This window comes from Catharus ustulatus, chromosome 2, assembly GCF_009819885.2.
Source record: "Catharus ustulatus isolate bCatUst1 chromosome 2, bCatUst1.pri.v2, whole genome shotgun sequence".
NCBI classification, from domain to species: Eukaryota; Metazoa; Chordata; class Aves; order Passeriformes; family Turdidae; genus Catharus; species Catharus ustulatus.
Window position 1 is genome coordinate 55,150,510 of NC_046222.1, and position 26,699 is coordinate 55,177,208.

The following is a 26,699-nucleotide window of genomic DNA, read 5'->3' on the forward strand; positions in this document are numbered from 1 at the left end:
ACATCAGCAAGTTAAAAAGCAGCCCCATCACATGGAAATGGCACCAGCCTGGCATTTTTGTCCCACTCAAGCCCTCTTCTGGAATACATTCATTTTGGCCATTACGGAGCTAGCAAAAAAAAGAAAAGACTTCTTAAGAAATTGATATTCATGTGTGTATTCAATTTTGGCAGGGTAGGCAATGAGGAGAGATGGAATATAGGACATGCGTTTTACATTTGTGTGGATTTGTTGTATCAAATCAGGATTTTAAAGACTGTTATGTAAGAGGAGGAATAAAAAAAAAAATGACAGTTCAGCCAGGTTCTATATAATCTGCATGACTGATTTTGTTTACATGAAGATCTAATAATAATTCAGCAAGTGGCACTGAATTGTATTGCAATGTAATTTGCTCTCTTGTAAATGGTATTTATAACAATCATCCTTATTTAATAAATATTTAAATATTATTTAAACTCAATCAACCTGTCTGGTTGGAGATTACAACATAAGTCTACAGCTTGAGTGCTGCCCTGCATCTGGTTCAAAAGGACAAGTTTAGGTCAAATACTTAATCCCGTTGCCTGGATTTGATCAGTCCATGCTGTAACTTTTACATTAAGTATGTTCTAGCATCTAATTGATTTATATAAATTTTAGGTAAATCATGCCTCAAGTGACTTGTAAAGCTATTTGGGCAACTGCAAATTATTGTAAGTACATTATGTAGAAAAAGAATTTCATGTTCCTCACTTAATAATACCCAAATGGTTTTTCAAGAACATTGTAGGACTTGTATCATGAAATTAAGTATCTGAAAGAGAGAGCAAGCACAAAGAACAGGCTGCTATTTATGGCATTCATTAAAAGATAGGCAACTTCCTCCTTTATATTCCAGTGCATTCTTCTTCTCTATTCAAAGCCTTCAGATTACAGAAAACTGGGAGCAAAAGGTGGTTGAGGACTCTGTTTTGTCCTACGAAATACCACCATCACACCCACTGCTTTATTCCTAACTTGCAAAATGTAGTTGGTTTGCTCAAGATGCAATACCATACCTGAAATCTAATATCTAGCTTTTCAAACAGATTATTAATTTAGGTCAAGTTATTGCTCACACTGATTTCCAGTAGTTTTATCTGTGCTCAGTTACTGCTCAGTAACTTACCTGACAAACATCCTCACTATGAAACAACAGATTATTTTTATTACAACAGCACAGGAAATGTTTGAGCACTTCTGCACTTATATTAGAAACTAAAAAAAAAAAAGATTTGAAAATCAATAATAATGGTGATAACAGAAGTCAGAGATAAAACTGCACTGCACTTAGTAATCCATCAAGCTGAGAGGACCATGCACCAACTTGGCTTCAGAGACTTAACTTCAGTTTTTCAAAGCCAAAGCATTTCTAAGCTAAGCTAAATCAAGTCCAGAAGAACTCTTGAGAGTCAGCCTACAGGCATGCCAGTTCATAAAAGGAGGGATAGTATTATGTGGTAAAGGACTTTTTAAAGTGTTCAGAAACTAGAAAGTAATCATGGTGCTTTCTGGCAGCATTTACTTGAGGAGGTTGTATTTTGCTCAGTCCTTGGGAAAGCAAAGTGGTTACAGGTAATGTTGCTTTCAGCCTAAGCCACAGAACCAGAGATGCTATCAAATTTCTAACTGCTCAGCTTTTCCTTTTACTCTGTCAGCTGCCTTGAAATTCCACATTCCTCCTGACATTCTAGCTAAAAAGGAAAACAACTGTTCTTGACCTCTTTTCTTAAATACCTGTGGACCGACAATGCCATGCAACAGCTTTTCTCCTTCACCAAAGTTTCCACATTTCTGCGTATAACAAAGTACTTTTTATTAAACTACTCAACTCCCTCTCCTTGCAGCTATTCCAAATACTGATTTGGAATACAAAGCCCAGTGAAGAGTAGCACTCATGCTACACGGTACAGTAGTGGCCCTTCTTTAGAGAATCAATGAGAGGAGGCAGACTAAATCTGAGCTGTAGATTCTATACTAAGATCAAAAAACCCTGTTTCTGTATCTACATCAGTATCCAAGGAAGTGTCCAATTCTCTCACTCTTTCACAGAACAGGTTTCATTAGTATGTCCATGTGTGATGTACAGTATTTTATCCTGATTCCTACTTAAAAAACTGAAAGGCAAATTAATATCCTCATTTGAAAGTATTTGTATTATTTTTTAACAAATTCCAAATGAGTTCTTTAGTTACTTTGAGACCATGCACTCAGAAATTCACAGCCATAGAACTGACAGCTGGAAGGTAGCCTCAAAAATAAAATTTTACGCTAATGCAGAATCATGACTCACAATATCATCCCTCTGTCTGCATTCATTCTAGAGAACTGATGACAGGTGCCAGTTTGTGCTTCTTGAAAGAAAGATCAGATGGGAATCCAGATTGTAGTCCTACCACAGGTTAAATAAGGAAAAAACTTTTAGAGCTCCAGAGGGCCCAGGGAGCCATGTGTCCAGGAGTTATTCTAATAGTGCTTACTTTTAATCCTGTCTTTGCTGGGATATGCAGAAGGAGAACATTTAATTGCTGACTACAAGTGACAGAATTTGGACTTATTTTAAAACCAATTAATTTTTTAACCAAGGAATCACACAATTTCCCCTATGGCCAGTTAAACTGTTCTCAAAACATGCATTTTCCAGCACTTTATGTCCATGTTACTTTTACATCTTTCCACAGGAATTCTGTAGCTGTATATAACAGGAGATTTGTGATGGCTTAGTTACAACAAAGACACCAACACCTCGATTATACTTTAAAAAAATAAAGTTCTAACAGTCAATATGGAGGCCACACTCCATGGAACATCAAGCTTTCGCTTCCAGTGCCTGTTAGTGCCAAGAATGAAATCACTCCATAGCAGTGTCCCTGCCCTTTGTGTGGCAGAAGCTGTTTCTTGGCAACCAATGCAGACAACTGAGTTGCCACGGAAACTGGAGAGACTAATTTATAAAAACTCTGAAACAAAGCAACTATAAAGGCAATCCTAAATAGGGTGGGTAAATTCTGTATTACTTCCTACAGTGTTCCCACCATTAAAAGAATCACAAATGAAAATACTAAATTATTAGACATAACTTTCCTTCTTTCTGTAAAATTGAAGTTACAAGAGCTAACATTTCATGGGATCAGCAGCCAGTAGCTTGTTTCTCCCTTCAGTTCAAGCTGGCAAATACACCTGAAGATTTATACTGCAGTTGAAGAGGAATGCTTCCCATGCCAGCCAGTGTTTTTCAGGGAAGAAGGTTGACAGAAAATGGCACAGAACAACTGCTGAGGAGTGTGCCGAGAGTATCTGTATATATTTATCTGCAAGCTGGAGAAAACAATTGTTAACACAGTGAAAAGACAGAACAATGGTGTACATCATAGCTCACTTGAGCTAAGAAATATATTTTCAAGTTTCTTATTAATTTATAAATATTTATTAGTAGGAAATATTTTCTCTTCTTTAGTAATTACAGACATGCCAGAGGTGGCCATCTCTGAATGCATTCATTGAAGGCACAGTCACATTTTGAGTAGGTGTACATGTGGAGAGCACACTCATTTTTAGTAGTGAACAAGGTGGGAAAACCTGACCACATGCTACATTTCCCAGGAAAGGAAGCCAATATGACAGCAAGTTCTCTCTTCAAAGAGCAAACTAGTTTATTCAGCTGCTGAGGCAGGCAACTTAACTTCCCAGAACAATATATTCCAGAGAAAGAGATGAAGGGAGCCTGCATGCATTTACTCAGAGACATCACTCACTGATGGCAGGTGCCCATCAATGGGCACAGGATGGATTCTCCTCCTGCCACATTAACCTCTCCAATTCACCAAGACATCTCCACAGAGTTCAGGTTAGGTAGCAACTATTTGTTTACTGACTATCTGACTACTGCAAAACACAGCACCAGTGACAGGAGTCCTGGCTGCCTCACCTCCTCAAGGGGATCACTGAGGGCATCAACCCAAGTCTATTTTACTCAGCCATAAAATTCCTCAAAGTGATTGGAACTGCTGGAAAATCTCTATTGCTCTTTCAAGTCTGACTTAGCAGACTCACAGGTACAAAACATAAGTGAAGACTGAAATAAATAGTCCATAGACTCTTTCCATGGGAAACTAGACCAGAAGCTCAGCAGTTTAAAAGAAAATGCATCCTCTTAATGCTTTCTGCAAATCAAAAGTCAGTCACACAACTGCGCTCATGCTTAGCTATTCAATGAACTTGAAAGCCAGTACTATCACTGGTAATTATCACCAAGATTGTCAGGTGTGTAAAACCCAGTGGAGCTAAAAGAAAGCAGCAGCTCTGAAGAAATACTGCACATCAATAAGTTATCATAAATTATAAACCAAAAAAAAAAAAAAAAAGCATCCCAACTGCACAAGTCCCTGCATTCCATTACTTTAACACCTTACCTATTATGTAAACAAAGAAATTCTGCACAGATTCAATTAATTTTCATTGAATAGTGAAGACATTTTTGAGCTATAAAATCTTGAAAGATGTTTCTCTAGTGTATGGTATTACACACCAACAGCCTATTTCCCAACACAGACAGGCTCACCCTAAGAACCTGAAAAACACTACTATATACAGCTTCTCCAGAGGGTTAGAAGAAAGTAGAGGATAAAATTTACCTTTTATAGTTTGAAGGGTTGGTGTACAAAATATTGCCTGTGAAGTTCTCTCTGGTGCTCTAACAGAGCTTTTGAGTTACCCTTAGAGAAACCCAGAAATATCAAACAAGACACAAAGAATTTGAGTTCGTTTAACCAGACACTGAACAGACCAAAATCCCTTGACAGAAGTGTAAGACAGCTGAACGAGTTTCTCACACATCTCAGAAGTGGCTTTATACTTCAACTGCTTGTCTATTCTGATGCCTTAGAATAGTCAGAGGTACTGTCACCTTAGCAAAGAGCCAAAGAAGGTGGGTAGCACACATTATAATCTGTGACCAAAGTGTAAGAAGTTTTTAATAGCCTGTGGGTTGTTAACTTTTTTCACTGAAATACATCAGTGCACGTTCTCTGCTCTTTGAAGAGACAGGTAAAGATACACTCCCTATTATGGTCCTAATTTTCTTTGACTGAAGCCTGGTAAGGCATCTTAAAATTCCCATCATCTCATGAAGCCAGTCAGTAAAATTGCACCTAGATATCTGACAGCATTATACCTAAGAAGACACTGAGTGAAAAATCCATTCCTTACCACCTACATGAATTCAGTTTACCCAGCAAGGAGGTTGCACCCCCAATTTTTCCTCAAACTATTAACTTGTTGGAAGAAGGTAGCTGTTGTGATAAATGCAGTTTACTGCTTATTTTGACTTCTTAATTCTCAATTCAAAGACATCCAGTGCAATAAGGATCCTTTCTTATTCTGAAACATTTTGGACAACATTCAGCTGAACATGATCCCAAGCTGGCCAAGAAGGCCAATGCCATCCTGGTCTGTATCAGCAATAGTGTGGCCAGCAGGACCAGGGCAGTGGTAAGGCAACATTTCAAATCCCATATCCAGTTTTGGTGCTGGAGCAGGTCTGGAGGAGGGCAATGGAGCTGGGGAAGGATTTGGAGCACAGGCTTTATAAGGAACGCTTGAGGTAGTGGGGAGTGTTTAGCTTGGAGAAAAGGAGGCTCAAGGGAGACCTTATTGCTCTCTACAACTGCTGGAAAAAAGGTTGTAGCCACATGGCTGTCAGTCTCTTCTCCCAGGTAACAAGTGATAGGATTAGAGGAAATGGCTTCAAGTTCCATCAGGGGAGGTTTCAACCAGATATTAGGAAAAAATTCTCCACAGCAAAGGTTGTCAGGCATTGGAATAAGCTGGCCAGGAAACTGGTGGAATCACCATCCCTGAATCATCATCTATTTAAAAGGCAGAGACATTGGTTAAGTGGTGGACCTGGCAGTGCTGTGCAACTGTTGAATTCAGTGATCTCAAAATGCTTTTCCAACCTAAATGATTTTATAAGTAGTAACAAACATCAGCCCAGTCTCTCTGAAAATGAGGACTTTCAGATTTTCATGAGAGCAACAAACTTCTATTTCTCTAGAGATCAGCAGCAATGATAATATAGTGAGTGTGTTGGTGACAATTTTTTCCACAGCCTGAAAAGATTTTAACAAATATTTTAAGCAAGTGGCAGATTGTTTGCTTTTATAAGTGACAGAGCAAGATTAGAGAAGAACCAACCCAAACTTCCCAATAACTTTTTCCTCTCCAAAGACAGATGCACATGCTATGCCATATATGAAACTATTTCCTTATAAAGCCATCTGTCACAGTTAAAGGACTAGTCCAGATGGGTTTTGCTTTGCTCCGTACTAGTTCCCAGATGAATCAAACTCCACAGATCTAAGGGAAATCTGAGCTATCATAGCAAGACATAGGGAGAAGATGGAGGGTGAAAATCCACATAAAACAAGTAAGGGATAGCACAGGGGGTTTTTGACAGACAACACTGACTGGAAGAAACAAACAGACCAAAAAAAATTAAGAAAAAAACCCTTCCTCCCTATTTGTTCTAAAGAGAACCGATGTGCATGTTGGATTGTGGATATATGTGTACATAAGCACTCAAAGGAGCTCCAACCTGCCCTTCCCACCCAGGCACATTACTGAGTAGCAGAGATTGATGCAGGCATCTCAACATCTCAAAAAAAATGAAACCTGAAATATGCAACTTGGTAAAAAAGATTCTAAAACATCTTTCTTGTGTAGATCAGTTCTATTCTTGCTCAGGAAATAATTGTACATTTATTGGGGGAAGGAAAGAAAAACCCCAAGCCAACATTTTCTTTGCTTCCTTGCCTCTTCCCTTCATGATAACATCTTCCCTATAGGAAGGGAGAAAACTAGGAAGAAAACTCAGCTAGGAAGAATTTGCTCAGCTGTGTTGGTAAGTACTGAAGATCTTGCTTTTCCTCTATATGACAATTTAGAAGCAAGTTTCATAAAAAAGAAAGTTTCATAAAAATTTTATGAATGACAGTAATACCAAAAAAGCCTGGTAAATTTAGCTGACTATTCTATTGCAGGATGTGTCACAATACCTGACACTTGTTTGCATTAGCCAATTGACTCAGAAAAGAATTATTCACAGCACTTGCATCTTTTCTGAGAAAGAAAGGCTGATAACATGAAGCCTACAGAATATTTTAAAGTCAGGAAGAACATAGCTGCCTAAGGGGAAGAAGACCTCAAATTATGGCTCCACTAACAAGACAAAAACAAAGCTGGGCTACCAAGCCTTTTGTCTACTAATTTTTTTTATTCAGAAAGTCCTTACTTAGCTTCAGCTACAACTTCAGCAATGTCACTTCTGACGTGTCATAAATACCTAGATATATCGCATCTTATGTTGATGGCAGATGACTCTCTAAATTACTTGTTATGGTTTTGGAAATGAAGGACCATCTACCCTTCTAGGGTCTAGAGTCCTTCCTCTCCTCCTTCTATGGGATGCATTACTTGAGATTTGACATGAGACAGCTGCTTCTCCCCCTGAAGGGATTGCCAGTAATTCTACTCCACAGGCTCCTGTGAGTTTCACAGAACTTTAAATTGGTTCCTTTTACTGACCCAGATTCAAAAGAAATTCCTATGTAAAAGGCAAGTCATCTTTTCATGTCTTTTCAGCTGCCTTCTAGAATCTTTTCTCTCCTTACTCTTCCTCTGTGCTGCATTTAGCTTCCTCTTGCAGTCTCCTAGCATCATCCACGACAATACTGTCCTCTCAACTTCTATTATCTCCCCTCACAGAGGGCAATTATCTAGTCTCATGCTCAACTTCAAATCTACTATTTAGTAATCAGCATACCTTTCTCTACATCTCTATTTCCAAGTGCTTGGGAATAAATACTAATTTAGAATGGATTAATGTGTACCTTGATAAAGGTAAAACATCTTGGTCTTATTTTGGATAAACGTCCTATTTATCTGTTATCTATCATTTTCTGCCTAACACTGATTAAGACTGTAAAGGTAGAGAAGTGAAATCTTTGTTCTTTCTAGTGCAGCACACACCCACTACACCTTGAAAAACAGTTCTAGCTCTACTTGACAAGTTGAAAATTACTTGATACCTTTCCTTATCTTGGAGGGTTTTTTCGGTACTAAGTTAAAAAGCTTATTTCCAGGTAGTAATCTAAAATAACATCGAATAAAGCTAAGGAAAGTTGATACACATTTTTAGTGAGGCTTTGTTCCTGAAGAACAGAAACACTTGCTGTGCAGACAGACTACCACTGATTTGGGATATAAAACCTTCCCACACACTCTACCTAGGTTGTTCTAGGGGAGAAAATTTGGAGCTGTAAAGTTGCCTGTTGCTTCAGGATTTCAAAAGTCATGATAGTCTGCTTTAAAAAAAAAAAAAAAGAAAGAACAAAATAAAAGGGTAAGCATGAGGACTACAGTAATTTCACGAATACAAGCCGCAGCAATTTGACAAAAATTTTGGTGGAAACCCGGAAGTGCGGCTAATACTCGGGGGCGGCTAATATGTGAATAATTTTCTGACATTTACAACCCCAGACGTGCCAGCCAGGGCGCCGAGCCAAGCACCTGCCAGTAAAAGCCGGCATTCCGTGATTGTTACAGTGTTACTCTGTTGCCCTGGCTCCCTGCAGGCAGCACGGGGGGCGGGGAGAGAGGTGGGAGAGCTCTCTTCTTCCCTCCTCTGCCGCAGCCCAGGGGAGGACGGGGGAGGGGCGCGCCGCCATTGCCGCGGTTCGGGGAGGACGGAGGGGGGCCGCGCCGCCATTGCTGCAGCCCAGGAAGCCGACGGGGGCCCTGCGCCGCCATTGCCGCGACCCAGGGAGGACGGGGGGGTGCTCTGCCCCCACCCTCCGCCACCGTGGCGGGAGCAGGGGGTGCTCCGTGCCCAGCCAGTGCCGCGGCGTGAGCGGGGCGCTCTCTCCGTGCCCAGCCAGCGCCGTGGCGAGAGCAGGGCCGGGGCGAGCGAACCCAGAGGCGGTGGCCAGCCCCGAGTGGCAGCGCCAGGCTGGGCTACCTGGCCCCGTCAGCAGCCCCTAGCGGGCCGAGCCTGCACAGCCTTAGTTGAGCCAGTAAACCCCGCCCTGCCGCGGTTCTGTTACTATTTGGCAACTTTGTTGCATGCGGGTCCTTGCTGCGAACGACAGAGCGGCTTATATTCAGGTGCGGTTTATTTATGGACAAAAACCGAAATATTTGCCAACACCCAGAGATGCGGCTTATACTCAGTGCGGCTTGTATTCGTGAATTTACTGTACATAATAATCATAATGTTTCTGTTTCAATGCTGCAGCAGAAGATGCTGCAGTTTGAAACTGAAGTCAAGGGACAGCCTCTTCTAGCCAGGAGAGGAACCAGCAGCAGTGTGAAAAGCCTCAAGTATCAGGCTTTTTTTTTTTTTTTTTTAGAGCACCCGCCTCTAATTTCAGTGATAGTTCTGATTATTTGCCTGTAAGCGAAGCAGGCAAAGTTAAAGCTTTCCTCTTCCTACAGAGGTACAAAGTGGCATTCAGTTGGTTCCTCTCCTCCTCCTGCTGTAACATTTAAGAGAACAGTTCCTACTGAATGCTGTGAAAAATGACTGGCATTCAGTTGGACTTGGCACAAGAGAAACCAGAGCTTGAATTTTCTTTTCTAGGACAGCCTCCTCCATCTGCAGATGGAAAGGTTAGTTTTTTACAGGGATGCCGTATTTAAAAGCTGCTCCTCCTACAGTGTCATTGAAGACTTGCCAGAGAAATGAAAGTCCCATCCTTTCATTCTCACCACCTCCCCCCACAAACAACCAAAGGATGAAGCATAGCAGGCTCTATACCAGGCTACCTCATTTAAATGCTGCTGCTTAAATGGGATTTAAATCTAGCTGCATTATATTTTTATTTGAAAATATTTTTTAGCAAGATGACGTTCCTACAAATACCATCAATCTATAACAACTCGTATACATCTTAACCAATTTGCTCTTTTGGTCCCACATTTAAAATTCAGAAAATGTTTTAAAACTGTTTTTAGCTTCTTAGCATCATTTCCTACTAACATCTTCATGAAGTTGTCTGATTAAAAAGATATTCAACTGAATCACTTTTTATCAAGAACAAAAGTTCTTGAGCAAATGTATTCATTCTGAAAAATACTTTACCTCAAAATATCACACTACTGGAATACCTATACACAGTTATAAAAGATTTTATTTCATTTCAGTCTTCTGTTATACAATTAGATCCCCAGAGAGACTTTACCTAGTTACTTGGCATGTCCAGAATACAGATATCAAATTTTCGTCTCAAGTTTCTTTGCTGTTAAGTTTAAAAAATAAAAAAAAAAATACATAAAATCAAGTATTAATGTTCCTGGTTCTTACCCAGTTCTTCCTATTTAATCTCTTAAAATATTATGTCTTGCTCAACCTTTGCTCATGATACTGACAGCCAATCAATGCTAATATTAGTCCAATTTTCTTTACATAAGGTACAGAATTTTTAGTTTGCCTGTCCCTGATGGGAACAACTGCATTCACAAGGATGCTAATCAACTGCAAAAGCACTAAACACCTCCACATGCATGTTCTCTCACCACCTCATAACAATGAAATGTTCAACACTTCTTGCATTAAAAATCTTCACATTGTGCCCTCATCTGGTTTCTGTTCCTCTAGTTTCGACAGGCCACTTGATTATTCTTTCCTACATTAACTGTTTCATATTTGCTTTATTAAATTTTACATTGATTGCAGTTCTTGTTCCTAATTCATCAAGATCACACTCTATTTAAAAAGATTACTCCAGAGTATTCACAATGCTCCTCAATCTGCCCCAGAACAGATGTGTTCTGCTTCAGAAACTGAAAGATCCAAATATAATTTCTTCTTCTCTAAGACCTATAGGCAGCCTTATTTTCCCCCCAAATGTACAGAACAGTGAAGGTGGTGGAGCTCAGGAAGTATTTTTATGTAGCAAGAATAAAAAAAGCACAAAAGCATTTCAGACAACAATATGGGCTACTCAGATGACAGGAGATAATAAACCCTGCTAGCACCATCATACCCACACAGGGGCACTGACTCTATACGTGCTTACGTAGTTATAGTAAAAAGTGGACAAAAAAAAACCCAAAAAAACCTACTCTGTATCAGAGTCAAGAAGACCATATATGGACTTTTTTAATTATTGTGAATTTCTATATTTTTAACCTTTTTGTTCTTAATCAGAGAAGGAATTATAGGATGCATGAGTTAATTTTCGTGTGAACACAGGGTTTCTCATTATCAGTGCAGAGTGTGCCAGGACCATTCCCACAACACACTCACCACCCTCTCAAAGTTATTTTCTCACCAAGGAGCATGCAAGCATGCCACTTAAACACTCCATAAACTGCATTAGTTGTAACTCAGATTTTGTGTGGGCATAAATGCAAATGCAGATTTCATACATAGGAAACAGCAGAAGGCTAAAGAAATTTTAGCTATAAGCACACAAGATATACTAACAGAACAAAAGAGCTGGACTAATGAACTGAGATGTGCTCAGGAAACCATTTCACACAGAAACTCCACAGAAAGCACCATTTTTCAGAATCTGCCAGATGTTAAAGAAATAAGAGTTGTGACTACAAATAAAAAAAGGAAAGAATACTGAAAGACACAAGAAGTATCAAAGAAAATTAAGGAGACTCCTAGAAAACCTTCAGAAACAGACAAATGATTCAGAGGTGAATACAAAATCAAGAAAGGTAACATGAGAAAGCAGGTTATTTCAAGGACAACTAGAATAAAGGAAGAGTTAAGGTTTAGCTTTTGGATGCATGGTATATAGCAGCAGCTGCAGTTTGCAATTCAAATTAATGTAAAACAGACATATAACCTGTCTGCAAGGGAAGGCAGGTGCAGGTATTTTAAACAGGAAACACTATTCTATTTAAAAAGTCAGCATATCCATTTTAAGCAATGTCTGGTTTACCTCCCTTTTAATCAAAGCCATTCTACCCTGGCTGTTCCACAAGATGCCCCCAGTTGCCCCCTATTGCCTGGCAGCTTTGAAAAAATCATTGCTTATACCAAATCAAAAAGATAATTAAAAGCAGCTCAAACTGAGATTTCATTCTCTATTCACTTGATGAGTAAATGTCTCTTACAATTTTAAGGTATTAAAGCTCAGAGGAGTTTTATTTAAAAGAAGTTTTCGAGATTCAACATTTAATGGAAAACCAAATCCACTAGAACTACTGATTTGGGAGAGGCAATCAGCCTTAACTACTTAACGTGAGTTTTATTTTCAGTATCATTCAGTTGAATTCAAAACCCTGCATAAAGCTTTGCTGCTTCCAGTGGGAGCATACTACAGTCTTAGGTCTTGCCTTCTCTGGTTAGACTCACTTATCTCTGGTAATTTCAGACCCATTTGTGTTCATTTTTATCTATATGTAAAGTCCTTGATACCTCTTATACCTCAATATCTATCTGTATGTCCTGTCCTCAAGTCCCCAAAGACTTCTTTGTTTTTCAGTCTATGAATTCAAGGATTCAGTCCTATGGAAGAAGATTCATTCCCTCCCCAGAACCTTTGCCAAGCAAAATCACCTGCTTGTAGCAGGTAGTCTGACATACTTCAGAAGTTTCTTCATTAACCAGTGACATCAGGAAAACAGTCTCAAAAGAGTTTGATTTATATATACAAAACTCTAAGCCATTCTCAGAGCACTACTGCCTTCATTCCGTACAATGGAAATATTTTCACCTACTGGTAACTGTATTAGTTTCTAAATCTGATTGAGTCTGGACAGTTTGGCCCCATGAACTGGCACACTGTACTGGGACATAGATCAGAAGAGATTAAGTCAATACTTCCTCCAAGATTGCACAAATTAGTTTCAAGATTAAAGAGAAATGGAGGGGGAAAGAGGCAGAATACATGGTACATCAGTGATTTAGTATCAAATAATACTGTTGTCCCTGAAGATCGTCTCAGTTTCAATTCCAAAATCAATGTCTAAGAAACCAAAATGCATCTCCAACACAGGAAAGAATCCTTCTAGAGGTAGAGACCTGAATTTATCTTGAATAACTCAACAAGCACCTGAAAAGTATGTCATTGCCCTAGACTTGCTTTCTGCAGAAGAAGAATCACAAGAGACAATTCCAGACTAACTAGGTTGAATATTCAAAAATACTTGTGTTTCTTGCCATTCACTACAAGCAACAGCAAAGTGTACGGCTTAAGAAGCTTCAAAGTATTGAACACAAAGTGTTTCACAGTTTACTGCAGTTTCAGAAAAGAATCTGGTTTCATAAAATCTTAATTAGAAAAACAAGGTACAAACTGGGTTGTCACTACCATTTTCTGCACTGTCATTAATTTTTTACTTATTTTTTCAGCATCAATTGCCTTTTGAAGGGTTTGAAAGACCTTGGCTTGTATAAATGCAAGGATTAGTTTTCAGAGAAAAACACAGTAAATGACAGAATATTTATGTTGTTTGCCCTCTCATCATTCACATAAGCACTTTTTTCTACACAACAACTTGGCAAAAGGTGCTGCATAGGAAACTAAGTGGAAAGAAACAAGTAATCAAGGACATACTTGCACTAAATCTCAGGTAGCTGTTTAAACTTTTCTTAGATTAGGTTATTATCCTTTAGTTCATTAACTCAACTTTTCTCAAATGAGGCATTGCCAAGGTTTTCCAAGAGTTTGTGTAAGAATTTAAGGCCCAACATCCAAAGACCTAATTATACAAAAATACTTACACTAAAAAGGAAATATTTAAGTTCTCATAAGCTACAAGGTAGAATTAAGAATTTTTTTTCCTATTAATAGTATAATTTAATTTCTCAGGAAGGAAACATGTTACAAAAAATTGCAAGAGGAAAATGTTGGGATTTTTCCTTAGCTGATACTTAAGATTCTCCTAAACTGCTAGAAATTCTTAGTCTTCCTATAACAACTAATTTTAGAAGGAACAGAAACAACACAGCAAATTCAACATCCATTATGCTTTTCTATAGGATTATTACATCATACCACTTAAGAGAAAGGAAACACACACTTTGCCAAAGAAAAAAAAAATTTAAAAAGCATAACTAACAGTAAGAGTTTCAGAGAGTACAAATAAAATCACCCCAGTGAAAACAAAAGTTTGATGATACACCATAAAAATCTTAAAACCATTGATCTCATTTGATTCAGACAAACTCATAAAGCAGGGGAAGCAGAACAGAGAAAGTTTAGGATGGCCACTGTTTGAAAGCATCAGAAAAAGGTTAAAGGTTTCAGCTGTCCACGAAGAACTTATTTGGTCCCAAGGATTGTGTTTTGCTGAGCAGTGGAAACTCTTCTCCATGACCACCAGTAATCTCATGCCTGTCTGCACAAAACAGTTGCATAGCATCATCAGAGAAATCTGTAAGCACTTTTCCAAACTCTCTTCCATTGAATGATTAAGCAAAAAAAACCCCCACAAACTCTCCACAACAAGATCACACAGTTGAGGATGTTTCCATTTGCTTTTATTTTCCTTCCCCAATAGTCAGTAAAACACAAATCAGAACTTAACTTAAGCTGTTCTTGGTTACATTACATATTTAAAAGGCAAAGTCCAGATGTAGAGGAAAAGGATCCTTATTCTAGAAATGGATAGTTCTGAATGACCACACCATCTCCTTTCCACTGAGAAACACTTCAGTCCACAATACAAAACTCGACCTTGAAGTGTTAGAAATTACTCTTCCTTAAGAAAGGCTTCTGACAGCACATAAACACTCTGACGAGTATCTGGATATCTTTAAAGACCCTGAGATCAACTTATGTGATATTTGAAGCAGGTATGCAAGTTTTCAGTCTCATTCAACTATTAACAGTTCTTGTTTTGCATAGCACACAACCTCTCCAAAGGATGCAGAAGATGGCGTCTTCTCAATTTTCAGAATCAATGTACAGTTCCTGTGGGATGCCAGTTGGCAACCATGGAAACTCTTATTGTGAGAAGCTTTTGGAGACAGAGCAACAGGGTTGTCAGTCTCAGCTCAATAAGAACCGACCCTAGACAAATGAATGAGCACACTGCTTTCAGTCAGGAATGGGCTTCTGTTCACTCCTTCACAGAGAACTTTATCTGAGTAACAATTAAAATTGTTAGTCAATGTCATAACATGACAATGAAACGGCCTATCCAGAAGAGGCACAAGAGTTCAAGGACCTCACCTCTAACACTGGGATAATACCAATTGCCAGCAAATTTTCTACCCTAGCACAAATGATTTTAAACCAGGTTTTTATGCTTTTCTCAGAGTACAGTCTAATTTATAGTGGACATCCACTTTTCTCAACAGTAATTGCAAGAATTTCCCAAGACTCCCAGAGCCCATCACAACTTGCTGAAAGAGGCAATTTTCATTCATTGATAGGTTTTGTTTGTTTTTCAGACTATCGTATCTTCAAGAAGGGGCCTTTTCCTAAATACTGAGAAAAAAAACTCATCTTTTTAATCCTTCCCTAAAAACAGTGTCAAATCACCAAGGCCAGAAATTATGTTTTCCAGAGGGAAAAAAAATATTCAGATTAAATATACTGCAGGCAATAAGGAGGAAAAGTGAGGTGATTACAAGGTGGAGAAGGGCTCTTTGGGGTCTTTTAATGTCTCTCACAGCTACATAACATGATGGTCTGTCAGCATTGCCCGGACAGGGTCTAAAATTCATGTCTAAAATAAGCAGCACAGCTATTTTCTGATGGGTATGGCCTTCCAGCATTCACATTAGAAGCCCTTTAGGAGAGAACAGCAGCACAATGTGTATCACAACCCCAGATGGTACTCCAGTATTAAAGTACCACCTCAAGAGCCATTGCTTCCCTGTCAAAATGCTTATGTGAGTTGCAGAAGTCATTTTACTTAATGTTTTCTCACAATTAGTCAGGATCTGAACAGCTACACCTCACAGAGAATTCACCATGGTTCTCTGGTCAGTCAACATCACCCACATTCCCGTGGCTGGCAGAGAGTTCCAAAGCCTTCAACAACAGGAAGAAGATAAAGTTACTGTGCTGAGATACAGAAGATGGACTCAACGTTTTTCCTGGTTTCAAAAAATGTGGACAATAAGTGCTATTTTGAGTGGATTGTAGCTTAAACTTCACAAATAAAAAGAACATGCACAACCAGTCATCTTCAAAAATTAAATATTAAGAGTGGAATTGACTACAAATGCTGACGTGAATCAAAATTACAGGCACACATAAAACTAGTCACTTGCTGCACATAAATTTTATTTTGGTTAACATTTCTTTGGTCTAGACTGTTGTATAATATACACTACCCAAATGCTGAGGTGAGAATGTTATTCTGTGAAAGATACCTACCTTCATTTATGTAGGTGTTTCTGTACCAAGGAACAATCTAGGTCTAGAGAAAGACATTTGAGATGCTTAATATGTCCTACAAAACAGTACCTTTGGCCAAGAATTTACTGCACAATACAGATGTTATTATCAAATGCTTTTCTCTGGTTAAGAACAAAACCGTAAAGAAACACATGCTCATTTCAGTTGTAGTTGCAAACAGTTGCTTTTGCTTCCTTAAGGAAGTATTTTTTTAGGAAAGTAGAATTCCTTTTTAAAAACTATGATATCACATGTCTTCAGAAAGAGAAGTCCTTAGGAGAGGGAATTTTTTTTGCATCATAACATAGCCAGTGGGCTTCCACTAATAATCAAAAGCATATTGCACTCAATGAAGAAGCTTCCAGCTTTCCAGCACTGTGATGTTCCCTTTCCTTGCAGCCATAACTCTTTAATAGCTTTTTAATGGCTTAAAACAAGGTTATTGAGGGACATCCTAAGCCTCACACTTTACCTTCTGTAAGGTTCATGTCTTTCACTAACTGTGGCTGCATTTCATACCTGTAAAGATAATTTGATTTGTGATAAAATATTTATGAAGGAAAAAAACCAACCAATAGATAGTGACTTTTATTCTGGTATCTCTGGCACTGACCATTTACCTGTTTCGAGTCAAATCAACAGCATAATGCACAAACTGAAAAACAATTTGCCTGATTGCATCTTGTTAAACAAATCACCTGTTCAAATAAGTAGGTCCTATTATAATCCAGATGTTTGTTCTGCCAAAAGCAAGTGGAGAATGCACAAGGTAACAAAGCACTGTTGTCCAACCTTTAGTCTTTGTCAAAACATGCATGTAAATACCCTGCACAAATATACACATCATAATACTTCCAAAAATTGCACTGTTTCACAATATTGATGTTAAATGTGACCTTGATTAGTTTTCTCCCATTTTAGTTATTGGTGCTGTTTTAGAAGTGCACTGAGCAAACAGAAACCAGAAAAGCTTGCGACAAAGCAACTGGGCTCTATCTCCACACACAGCTTGCGTCCTCAATGTCTGCATTGTGTCCACACACTGCCTTTTAGAAGGCCATTTTTTAATGCACATCAAACTAAAAATGCCACCTTCTGTTCAGGAAAGGTTAGAAATCAAACTGGAACAGTGCAGCTACAGTAAAGCAAGGAACATTTCAATCATGAGAAAGTTCTTCTCTGTGCAAGTATGTGAGAATATTAAGGGTCCACACTGACAATATCTTTCCATGAACTTAAACATCAGGTTAACCTAAAAAATTGAGTAATTCTCATAGTAAGAGCATGCCCTCATTATCTCTATTCCTACAGGCAGCCATTACACCTACTCATTCTATTTTTATTTTTCTTACATAGCAAAGTTGGCAAGGAGAACGCCTCAAGATCTCCCCCTGGAAAGCTTTTGAATTTGGCCTGTGCTCATAAGACTGTTAAACACTTCTGAGAGTCCCACCATCTTCAAATGCATCACTGTGGTACAGGGAAGCAATTCTATCTCTTTCTCTAGAGTACAAAGATCCTTGTACCAGTAGAAATTAACTATATCTGTGAAAGTATACATAAGCTATTCCAGACACGGTGTGAAACCTATCCAGCTTTGAGGAGTCATTAATAATTGAACTGCAAAAGTATGCTAAATGCAGCCCATTGATGTGCTTTATGATCAGATTACAGATCATATTGTATATTGTGCTAGTTTTAGCACAAATTGAACTATATTCTAAGGTTTTGGAGACCGTGAAGTCAAAATAGAGATTCTGATGGGCTATAAGGAAATGCAAATAAGCCACTAGGTACCTTGTTTGTAGTAAGGAGAAACATTGTTTTTAAAAATCAAACTAAAGTAATGCATGAAATCCTAAGTCAATACCCACCCAATACTGGAAAACATCAAGTTTTAGTCCCTGAACTGCCAGTGACCCAATGAGACAGACTGGTTAAATTTGTTGGGGTTTGGTTTTTTTTGAGGATTGCTTTCTTGTGGTTTTTTGTGAGTTCAGTTTGCTTCTTTTCTTTTTTATTTTGGTTTCCCCCAACGCCTTTTTCTGCTATTCAGCATTAAAAAGTTGAAATGGTTAATACAACACACCTACTTAATCAAGTCCTGGAATTGTAAGAAGTATCCACAAAGCATCATGTGCACAAAAAGATTTTTAATTTTCCAAAACCAGGAAAGAGTTTTTGGGATGGGGAATCTACTCGATGTCAAAGGAGAGCTTTCTTCCTAGCAATTAAATGTTCCTCAGGTTCTGATTGTCTAAGTACTATCCCTTTCATCAAGACAAGCTCAAGTTTGGCCATCATTTAAATTCCCCTTAATTGAGTAAAATATTTATGAAGATCTTTTAGAGATATAGATCAAAACATCACAAGGAGGACAAGTATTATTTTTCCATGTGTAGTGTCAGTATGGGACAATAACCTAATTTGGATGCCCAGTTAAGTCTCTGACTCCTGCTACTTGGCATCTAATGATGGCATCCCACAACAATACACATACCACCCTGCCCACCTGCACTAACAATACAGGGGACTCATTATTACTATGGAAGGGCAATTCCAGTGTTGGCCTCATAAAATGGCTTAGAAGAGAGTTCAGTACAGAACAGCCTGTCTCCAAGTTATATTCCCAAAGAATGATCCCAGGAGAGCTTTATTCTCTTATCCTTACAGTAAATTACTTTTCTTGATTCTGAGCTTTAAGATTTTATTGCTTTTTAAGTTAGCACTGAAAGATTTAATCACAGATTTGTTAGATTTAGCCCCTCAACACAGGCATTTCCAGAAGCTTCAGAGCTCCAGCAGGAGTCACAGTGGAAGTTCCCAACTACAAATAGTACTGGAAAAATTTTGGATTTACCATGGATTTCCTCCCAGTAATAATTCACAGCTTGAATTTAGCAATAAAAAAAAAATCTATCATCGTGTCCCCAGCGCCATCTGGGAGACCAGGCTTTTGGCAAAGAAAAATGGAGCAGCAATTGCCTAGCAGCGCAGGAAATCAATGACTTCCCCACTCAGGGCTGAGCAACAGGCTGCTCCTGCTGAGCACGGAGTCATTCATTTCCCTTCCTGCCAGGAAAGCTGCTCTGTATGTGGAGAAAGCAAAGCCTCTGCTACACCTGCAGGATACACTCACCCCCCTCCTCTAAACCCTGACCTTACCAGGAGGGCTAGACAGCGAGCTACACAATTCCATGTGCATATCCAAAAGAGGAAGGAGCATGGAGATGGCAGTCTCCTGCGAGAGCTTCTGGACACAAGGGTTTCAGGCTATAGGGTAGCTAAGAAAAACACCACTGATTTAAGCTCAAGTCAAAGCTCATGAGTTGAAAAAGGATTCAACTGAATTACTCCAACATTAGGACCAGGAAAATCTGGTCATCACTTTTGCCCCAGTAGCAGGATAATACTAGGCAAATTCAGGAATTAGAGTTCCAAAACAGGTGCAAATGGGTTTTTTTAATGTTTGGTTTTTTGGTGGGTTTTTTTGTTTGTTTTTTGAGTGGTTTTTTGGTTTTGGTTTTGTTTTGTTTTTTGGTTTTTTTCTTTTTGTTTGTTCTAAGCACAATCATTAAAGGGGAGTTTTATATCCAAAAAGGAGCCCATTATCCAGGAGACAGCATTGACATCCTTCCAGGCTGCACTTCTTCAGATCTAAACCACAACTTTATTTACATATAAAATACAAAGCACATGCATTCCTTATTTACTGAGAAGGTTTGCAGGAACCAGAATAATCATTCAAGATCTTCTGTCAGTGTCATAGCAGAGATCACCACTGACTTCTGCAGCTTTAAAATCTCAACTCCTTCCTCAAATTTAGTAGTCTTAGTGCTCCCTGGAGCATGAGACAATGCAAGGAAGAACAGGAGTTAAGAGTTTCCCCTGACACACACTTCACCTTTGCTGCATACAAAAACAATTTCACATTCACATTTTCCTCCAGGTCAAAGTTCCCAATAAAGTCCCAGTAAGGTGATCATTACAGGCACATACACATTCACCAAGAACTGTACAGCTGTGTAACTGGTGTCAGAGGTTACTGATACAAAACAGCAGATAGAAGGGACTTCTGGTCAAGCCAGACTTGGCCCTGATTTGAACCAGTGCTCTGAATAAGCAGCTTGTCCTTTAAACAGCCCTCTCTGAGATCAGAGCACTGCTGTAGCTGTTTCCAGAGCTATCGCCACACATCAGCCCCAGTAACTGCAGATATGTTAGGACATCACCAGATCTTGCTAAGCATTTATTTACTGTATCAGGCAGACTTGCCAGCATCTCACAATAGCAGCACTGTTTGCTGCATATCTGTAAAAACACAGCTCTATTACAGCAGAAATATCATGGTCTCTAGCAGTTTCTCAGGGAGACTTCTTCATTTTAATAAGTTACATCTGTAAATGCAAATATCTGCCTTATTTCTCTAGAGTCACCATTGCTCTAAATCAATTCAGGTCATGCTGAAATTAGCCTTGCCCTTCAGCAGGTTAAAAGCTTCTCCCATTTTGCTATAATTAATATATGTCCATAGAAAAATTACAAATAAAGTGAAAGACAAAAAAGAAGTAGGATTATTCTGTAGTATTTTTTCGTGTCCCTCTATCCCCAAGTTCAATAAGAAGCCTCTCACTCTGCTTCAATTTAAAAAGTCAGCAAAAATGAAACACTGCTTGAAGGTATTTCACAGAAGAAATAGCATCTAGCCTACAAGAGACTCCTCAATAAATGTGAGCACCACACACAATCCTACCTGTATTCCTGCAATAGGGAAAAAAGCTCATTCATTTTTTAAGTTTGCACCTTCTTCATTGTCCATTTTAGGTGCAGTAAGATTCATCATTTAGTCTCTCTGGAGAGCAGAAGGTCTGCACTTATCATGGTGAAATGTATCCTCACTGTTTGTTCTTACAGTTTACGGAAAGCCAAGTACAATGACTCATAAAACTGCTGCAAGAAAAAGCTGAAACAAGTTAACAAAATGAGCTTCTCTTAAGCGACATCCTTCATCCTACATTTCCGGCATGCAGAGCCAAAACCACATCACACTTTCAGCTTAACAGATTTAGAGCTATTATTTATCATAAATGGCAAGACCATCACCAAGGCCAAGTCATGTTTCATGGTGTTCCTGAGCTGCTCACAGACCTTAAGTACACCACAAGCAGTAGTAGATCTGGTTGTACGTTCCAGAGCAAATGGGACTCTTTTTCTGTTAATGTGCTGTGCTCTTCCTTTTGGAAAACAATATTTTCTACATGCTGAGAATGGTCATCGTGAAAAGTCTTACCTGCTTTCCATCGAGTGTGTACAAGCGTTTGACCACCCCTGAATCCAGCTTGATGGCATCGGTTATATCAGTGAGAACCTGTTCAAACGAGTGTGCTGTCTTCTTGTTGAGCAGAATCCGGACTGCTTTCCGCGGCTTCACTCCGCTCCTGATGATGGTGACCAGTTTAGGCCTAATGAAATCCTTATTCTCTTTTGTATCTGGAGTACCTCCTTTAGCAGTGGCAAGAGATGGCACTGAACGAGAAGTAGAAGTTGTCTTAACATTCACTGACCAGTTTGGGTTTACATTCTTGGTGTACTCCAGTTTCTTGAAGGGTTCTATGGAACCACATACATAACTTTCCCCTGTGAAAACAAAAGCAAAAGTCCAGCAAGTCAGATTAGAGAGTGAAGGAGAAAAGAAAAACACAGGAAAATACAAAATCAAATCCTTCTCAAATTATTAAATATTATTCTTATCATTCTTGATCTGAAGTGCATAAATATTGATCTCTTCCCTTCTCAACTGCCACTGACTACAAAATGAGTGATCTATTAAAGATAGCTCTTCAGCTAACTGTTCAAGAAATGCTGTTACAAAAATCCTTGAAAGCAGCAATTTTCTTACCAGAAAACACTATTTGCAGTGGGGATCACTGCTGTCAGTAAACAGTGTTCACATTTCACCAGCTGCCCAGCCCCAGCACATTATCACAGTACTCCCCCAGCCTTCATGCTTAAGTGGCCCACTCCTAGAAAAACAGCAGGTCTCAAATACTTCAGAGGAAGTACTATGAAATATGACCAAAAATATAGCCTACAAATTACTTTTTATAAAAAGGTAGATGAAAGTGTCATGGAAATTTGTTAACATTTTATTTTTTAAAGCTTTAGGCACCATAAACCTAGGATATGCATAGACAAGAAACCTTCCTGTATTATTTACTGACTAAATATATAATATGTGGGTAAATGAAGACAAAGAGTAGCAATTACAGACCTCTCATCACAACTAATTTATCCTTAAAAGAAAAATAGTGGCTATTAGTTCCTCTTTCTGTTGAAGCATTATCTACAGTAAAATATTTTTGCAAATACCACACCCACACAACTTCTGGAGAACTAGAAATCAGCCAGAAAACCCAGCACCCTGTAGATTAGCACCTGAATCCAGTCCAGCTGAAGGCTGCTGTGTAAGGAGCACCTGTTTGTGCGCTCCCAAACTCTCCCTAGAGCCTGAATCTGTGGCTGTGCTGGTAGCAGCACTGGATGAGTTGAATCAGCTCAGTGATCTGACTGAACATACCAATGACACTACTAATTTTGCAACATCAAGCAGATCCACTTAATTCTTTTTCTGGGGGAAAACAAACAAACAAACAAGCCAAACAAAAACAGACTCAAAGAAACCAACACTATATCTAGCCTTCTGGCAGCCTGCAGTTAAATCACAAATAATGCAAGATCCTATCCTGAAGAATGCCACAGAGACATCTGAGATGTTTTATTTCTTCTGGGTTCAAGAGTTCACTGTATGCTAACAGCACAGAGGGCTTCATGTCAGAAATTCAGCTGAAGGGTAACACAACCAGAGCAAAACTCAGTGATGCACCTCCTATGCCAAAAAACACATAAGAAACAAGGATATCGCTAATGACCCCTACTCCTAAGGAAAGGGTACTCACAGTTCAATCATTAAAAGAAAAGTAAGTATTAAAAATTTACTTCTGAACAGAAATTTTAAGGTTTCAAGGCACCCAACCCAATTCCACAGACATTACAGCACACAGGGAATGCAGGCAAGATACAGAGTCATCACATTAGAAATGGAGGCAGGGAACACCGGGACTTGAGGCTTGGATAAAGATACACTCTTCCTTTTAGCACTGTATATATACAAGATAGAGAGATATGGATATGGAAACATCAGAATAGAAAGGCTCAGCTACAGTAATGAGTGCTCAAACAGTTCAGGTTCTCTTTTATCCAAGTCCCTGCCCAACTGCTCTAGTACTAGCTACTCAGTTACTGCCAGGTCAGAATGCACCCACAGAACCACAAAATTAACGAGTTTTAAGGGAAAAAAAAGAAATCCCACTATGAGTAAGACTACTCTCAATCCAATAAAGACCAAATATCTGCTCTATAAAATAATTTGCAGAAGTCTATTTTATAATTTTTTAAGCAAAATTTATTCTTGTCTACACTTGCGTTTGCTCTAAGACATAAAATCCTCCAGTAACCTCTTTTTCTTTTTTTTTATTTTCAGGTTCAGTCCTATTAGGGAACTTGTTCAGTTGCACAAAATAGCATCAACTGAAAATCATGTCTTCAAATTAAAACTCACTTCTCAAAGGGTAGGCTCATAAATAAATGTCAATACACAGTGTACTCAGAAGATTTACATTTAATTTATTAAGAACTCTTTTGGTTCCCCTTCTTGAAAGGACAGCGTTCCACATGATTTTTGATATCAGCAACATTTAAAGGTCAGATGGATTCCTTGTACCATTTACATGCACATCAGCTCTTCATTACAAAGCTAAATTTGTATGAATGATCATTTAAAAAAGGACCAATAGAATCACTGAAGTTTTTGGACTGTTTGAACATGAGCATTTTGCCCTTTCCTCATTTCCAATGGTACCATATTACATCAATATAATATTTACACCAATAATTTTTTTTTCCTTTTGAGAGTCTCACATTTAACTACAGAACACCTTGGAGGTAGAGCATCCAAGGTGTTCTAAGATGAAGTATCTTTTATATAGGTTAACAGAAATACAGACATTTCTCCAATAACGTTGCTATTTAAAACTATTTTAGATATTAGCCAGGGAATGCAATTTTCATGCATGCTGCTTCTAAGGGTCAGGCCTGTAAGAATAAAAATCTTTAGCACCTCTGGTGTTTGTATGCAGAGAAAATCTCAAAGAAAAGGACAAAAGGTCTTCACCTAGATTTGCATTCTCTTCTTTTTCACCAGTACCTTCAGGATAGAAGACTGTAAAGAAGTTTCACAAGGAGTATGACTTAAAAGTCCAATAAATCCATCTCCTGCTTTCGATATTGCTTCCTCATCATCAGTTTTGAGTAATTGGCAGATGGAAGAAGAAAGTAACAATCTCCAGACACTAGATTCCTAACAGAACGCGTGTTGAAAAGGATTCTTTCAAGAAACTGGATTAAGCAAAGGGCACAGACAACACAGCCCATTAAAAAGTGTCGATTTGATTGCAGCTCCCCAGGAGAGGGGAGCAAGTGTTTCACATGTCACTAATGGAATTTTGACTCTTGATTACAGTATCAACAGCCATTAGGAAAAGGAAAGGGGAACATCCAGCTGCTTTGGGAGATATGGCTTCTAGGAAAAAAAGTGATTACTGCACCTTAGAAAGTATCCCTTTCCTGAGAGCCTCTTCACAGCAATAGTGCAAACGAAACACACACCACTGGAACCTTTCAAAACAGACGCACAGCACTTGTTGCTCGGTTTCAAAGCAGTAGCCCTACAACTTGATTTCTATAAATGCTCAACACTTCAGGATTTATTTTACTGTGCACATGGAACAATAAAATAAATCTTAGCATTGAGAAGTGAATGAGAAAGCTAACCATGTAGAAGGGCAGATCCCAAAACATTGTTTATGCTTTAAAAAAAAAAAAGAAAATAAAAAACCCCTACTACCTGGAGTCACACATCTGTCAAAATTCAATGCAGCTGACCTGTCAGAGACACTTGACAATAGTTCTTATATGTCATGACACACTTTCAAGACATGCTTTACTTATTAAACATTTTTTAAAATAATATCTGTGTGTACAAAGTGGTTGCTAAGGAGATATTGAATCACTGCACATAAGTACTACTGGAGCTTTCCTGATCCAAGTGTCTCCCTGTTTTCCACATTGATATTAGCAGTTAGTTTGTATTCTTCAGCTTGCTGAAGATTTCCCTGCAAGGATGACCAAGGCATCATCTCTTAAAATCCATTTTTGGTGGTGTTTTTCTGTGCTTAAGGTGACTTAGCCTAAAACAGCTTCACAAGGAAGCCAGTTGATCTTAGGTGGAAATCCTGGAGAAGGAAGAGAGAACCTCTTTGAATCATACAAGCACAGAGTGACCTTTGTGGAGATCAGGACTTGCCAATTTAGGGAAAATAGTGTTGATTCCTTGGAGCAAAGCATGTAGTAGGAATGTAAAGTTAATCTATTAATTAGCTGTGATTTATTGGAGTCCATTTCCCCAACAGATAGTGCAAAAAATATCTTAAATGGATGGGGAAGGGACTAGTATTCCCAGTACTCCATGCCTAGGCATACCTTTCTTCACTTCTACCCTTTAGTTTCATACATACAAGGGGCAGAATCTCAATCTCTCAGGAGAAAGGACAAAAATTCTGACTGTGCCTCACCACACAGAGCAGATTGCAAAAGGAAGATGACCTGAATCAAATAAATTACTGATACTTGATAGCTCCCAAATGTGTTAGTTAATAGAACAATAACCTACTTTAACTACATTGCTGCTGCCTTGTCTTTCTGCAGGGTTTGAAAAAATGCAACAGTGTAAAAGAGATGGAGCATCTACAGGAAATAAATCTGACTACACATGTTCACCTAGCAATCAGATGCACCAGAAACTTTAAATCAGATCTCAACTGACCTTTGAAATTACTTCTTTCACAAGCTTTTTTTCTTCTCAGTTTAGACTAAAAAGTTCTTTTTTTTTTCCTGATCAAAAGGCAAATAAAAATACTTCCTCTTTCCCCTCAAATTTCTGCAATCTTGTTACAAGTAAGATAAACACTGTATACACTTAAAAAACCATCCCACCAAAATAATGTAAAGCACCTAGAATAAGAAACCTTATGAACTTCCAATAAGCTGTTAAGAAAGACATAAAGAAAATCAACTGGCTAATGGATGAATAAAATAATCAAATAAACAGTGCCAGAACAACCCTCCTCTCTTTTATGCAACATTCAGCTGTTTGTTTATTAAACAATATAAGGATTGCAGCCATTTCTGCCA

The 26,699-nt window shown here is 38.6% G+C and overlaps 1 protein-coding gene across 3 annotated transcripts in view; it reads right to left on the minus strand.

The window, feature by feature from the left end:
* The window catches only part of DCLK1 (doublecortin like kinase 1), a 237,606-nt gene that overhangs the window by 202,681 nt on the left and 8,226 nt on the right, over nucleotides 1-26,699 (minus strand). For all 3 annotated transcript variants that reach the window (XM_033051779.1, XM_033051780.1, XM_033051784.1), the window contains exon 3: nucleotides 21,682-22,028. In XM_033051779.1, the coding sequence (XP_032907670.1) occupies nucleotides 21,682-22,028 (347 nt within the window). The remainder of the gene's footprint in view (nucleotides 1-21,681; nucleotides 22,029-26,699) is intronic.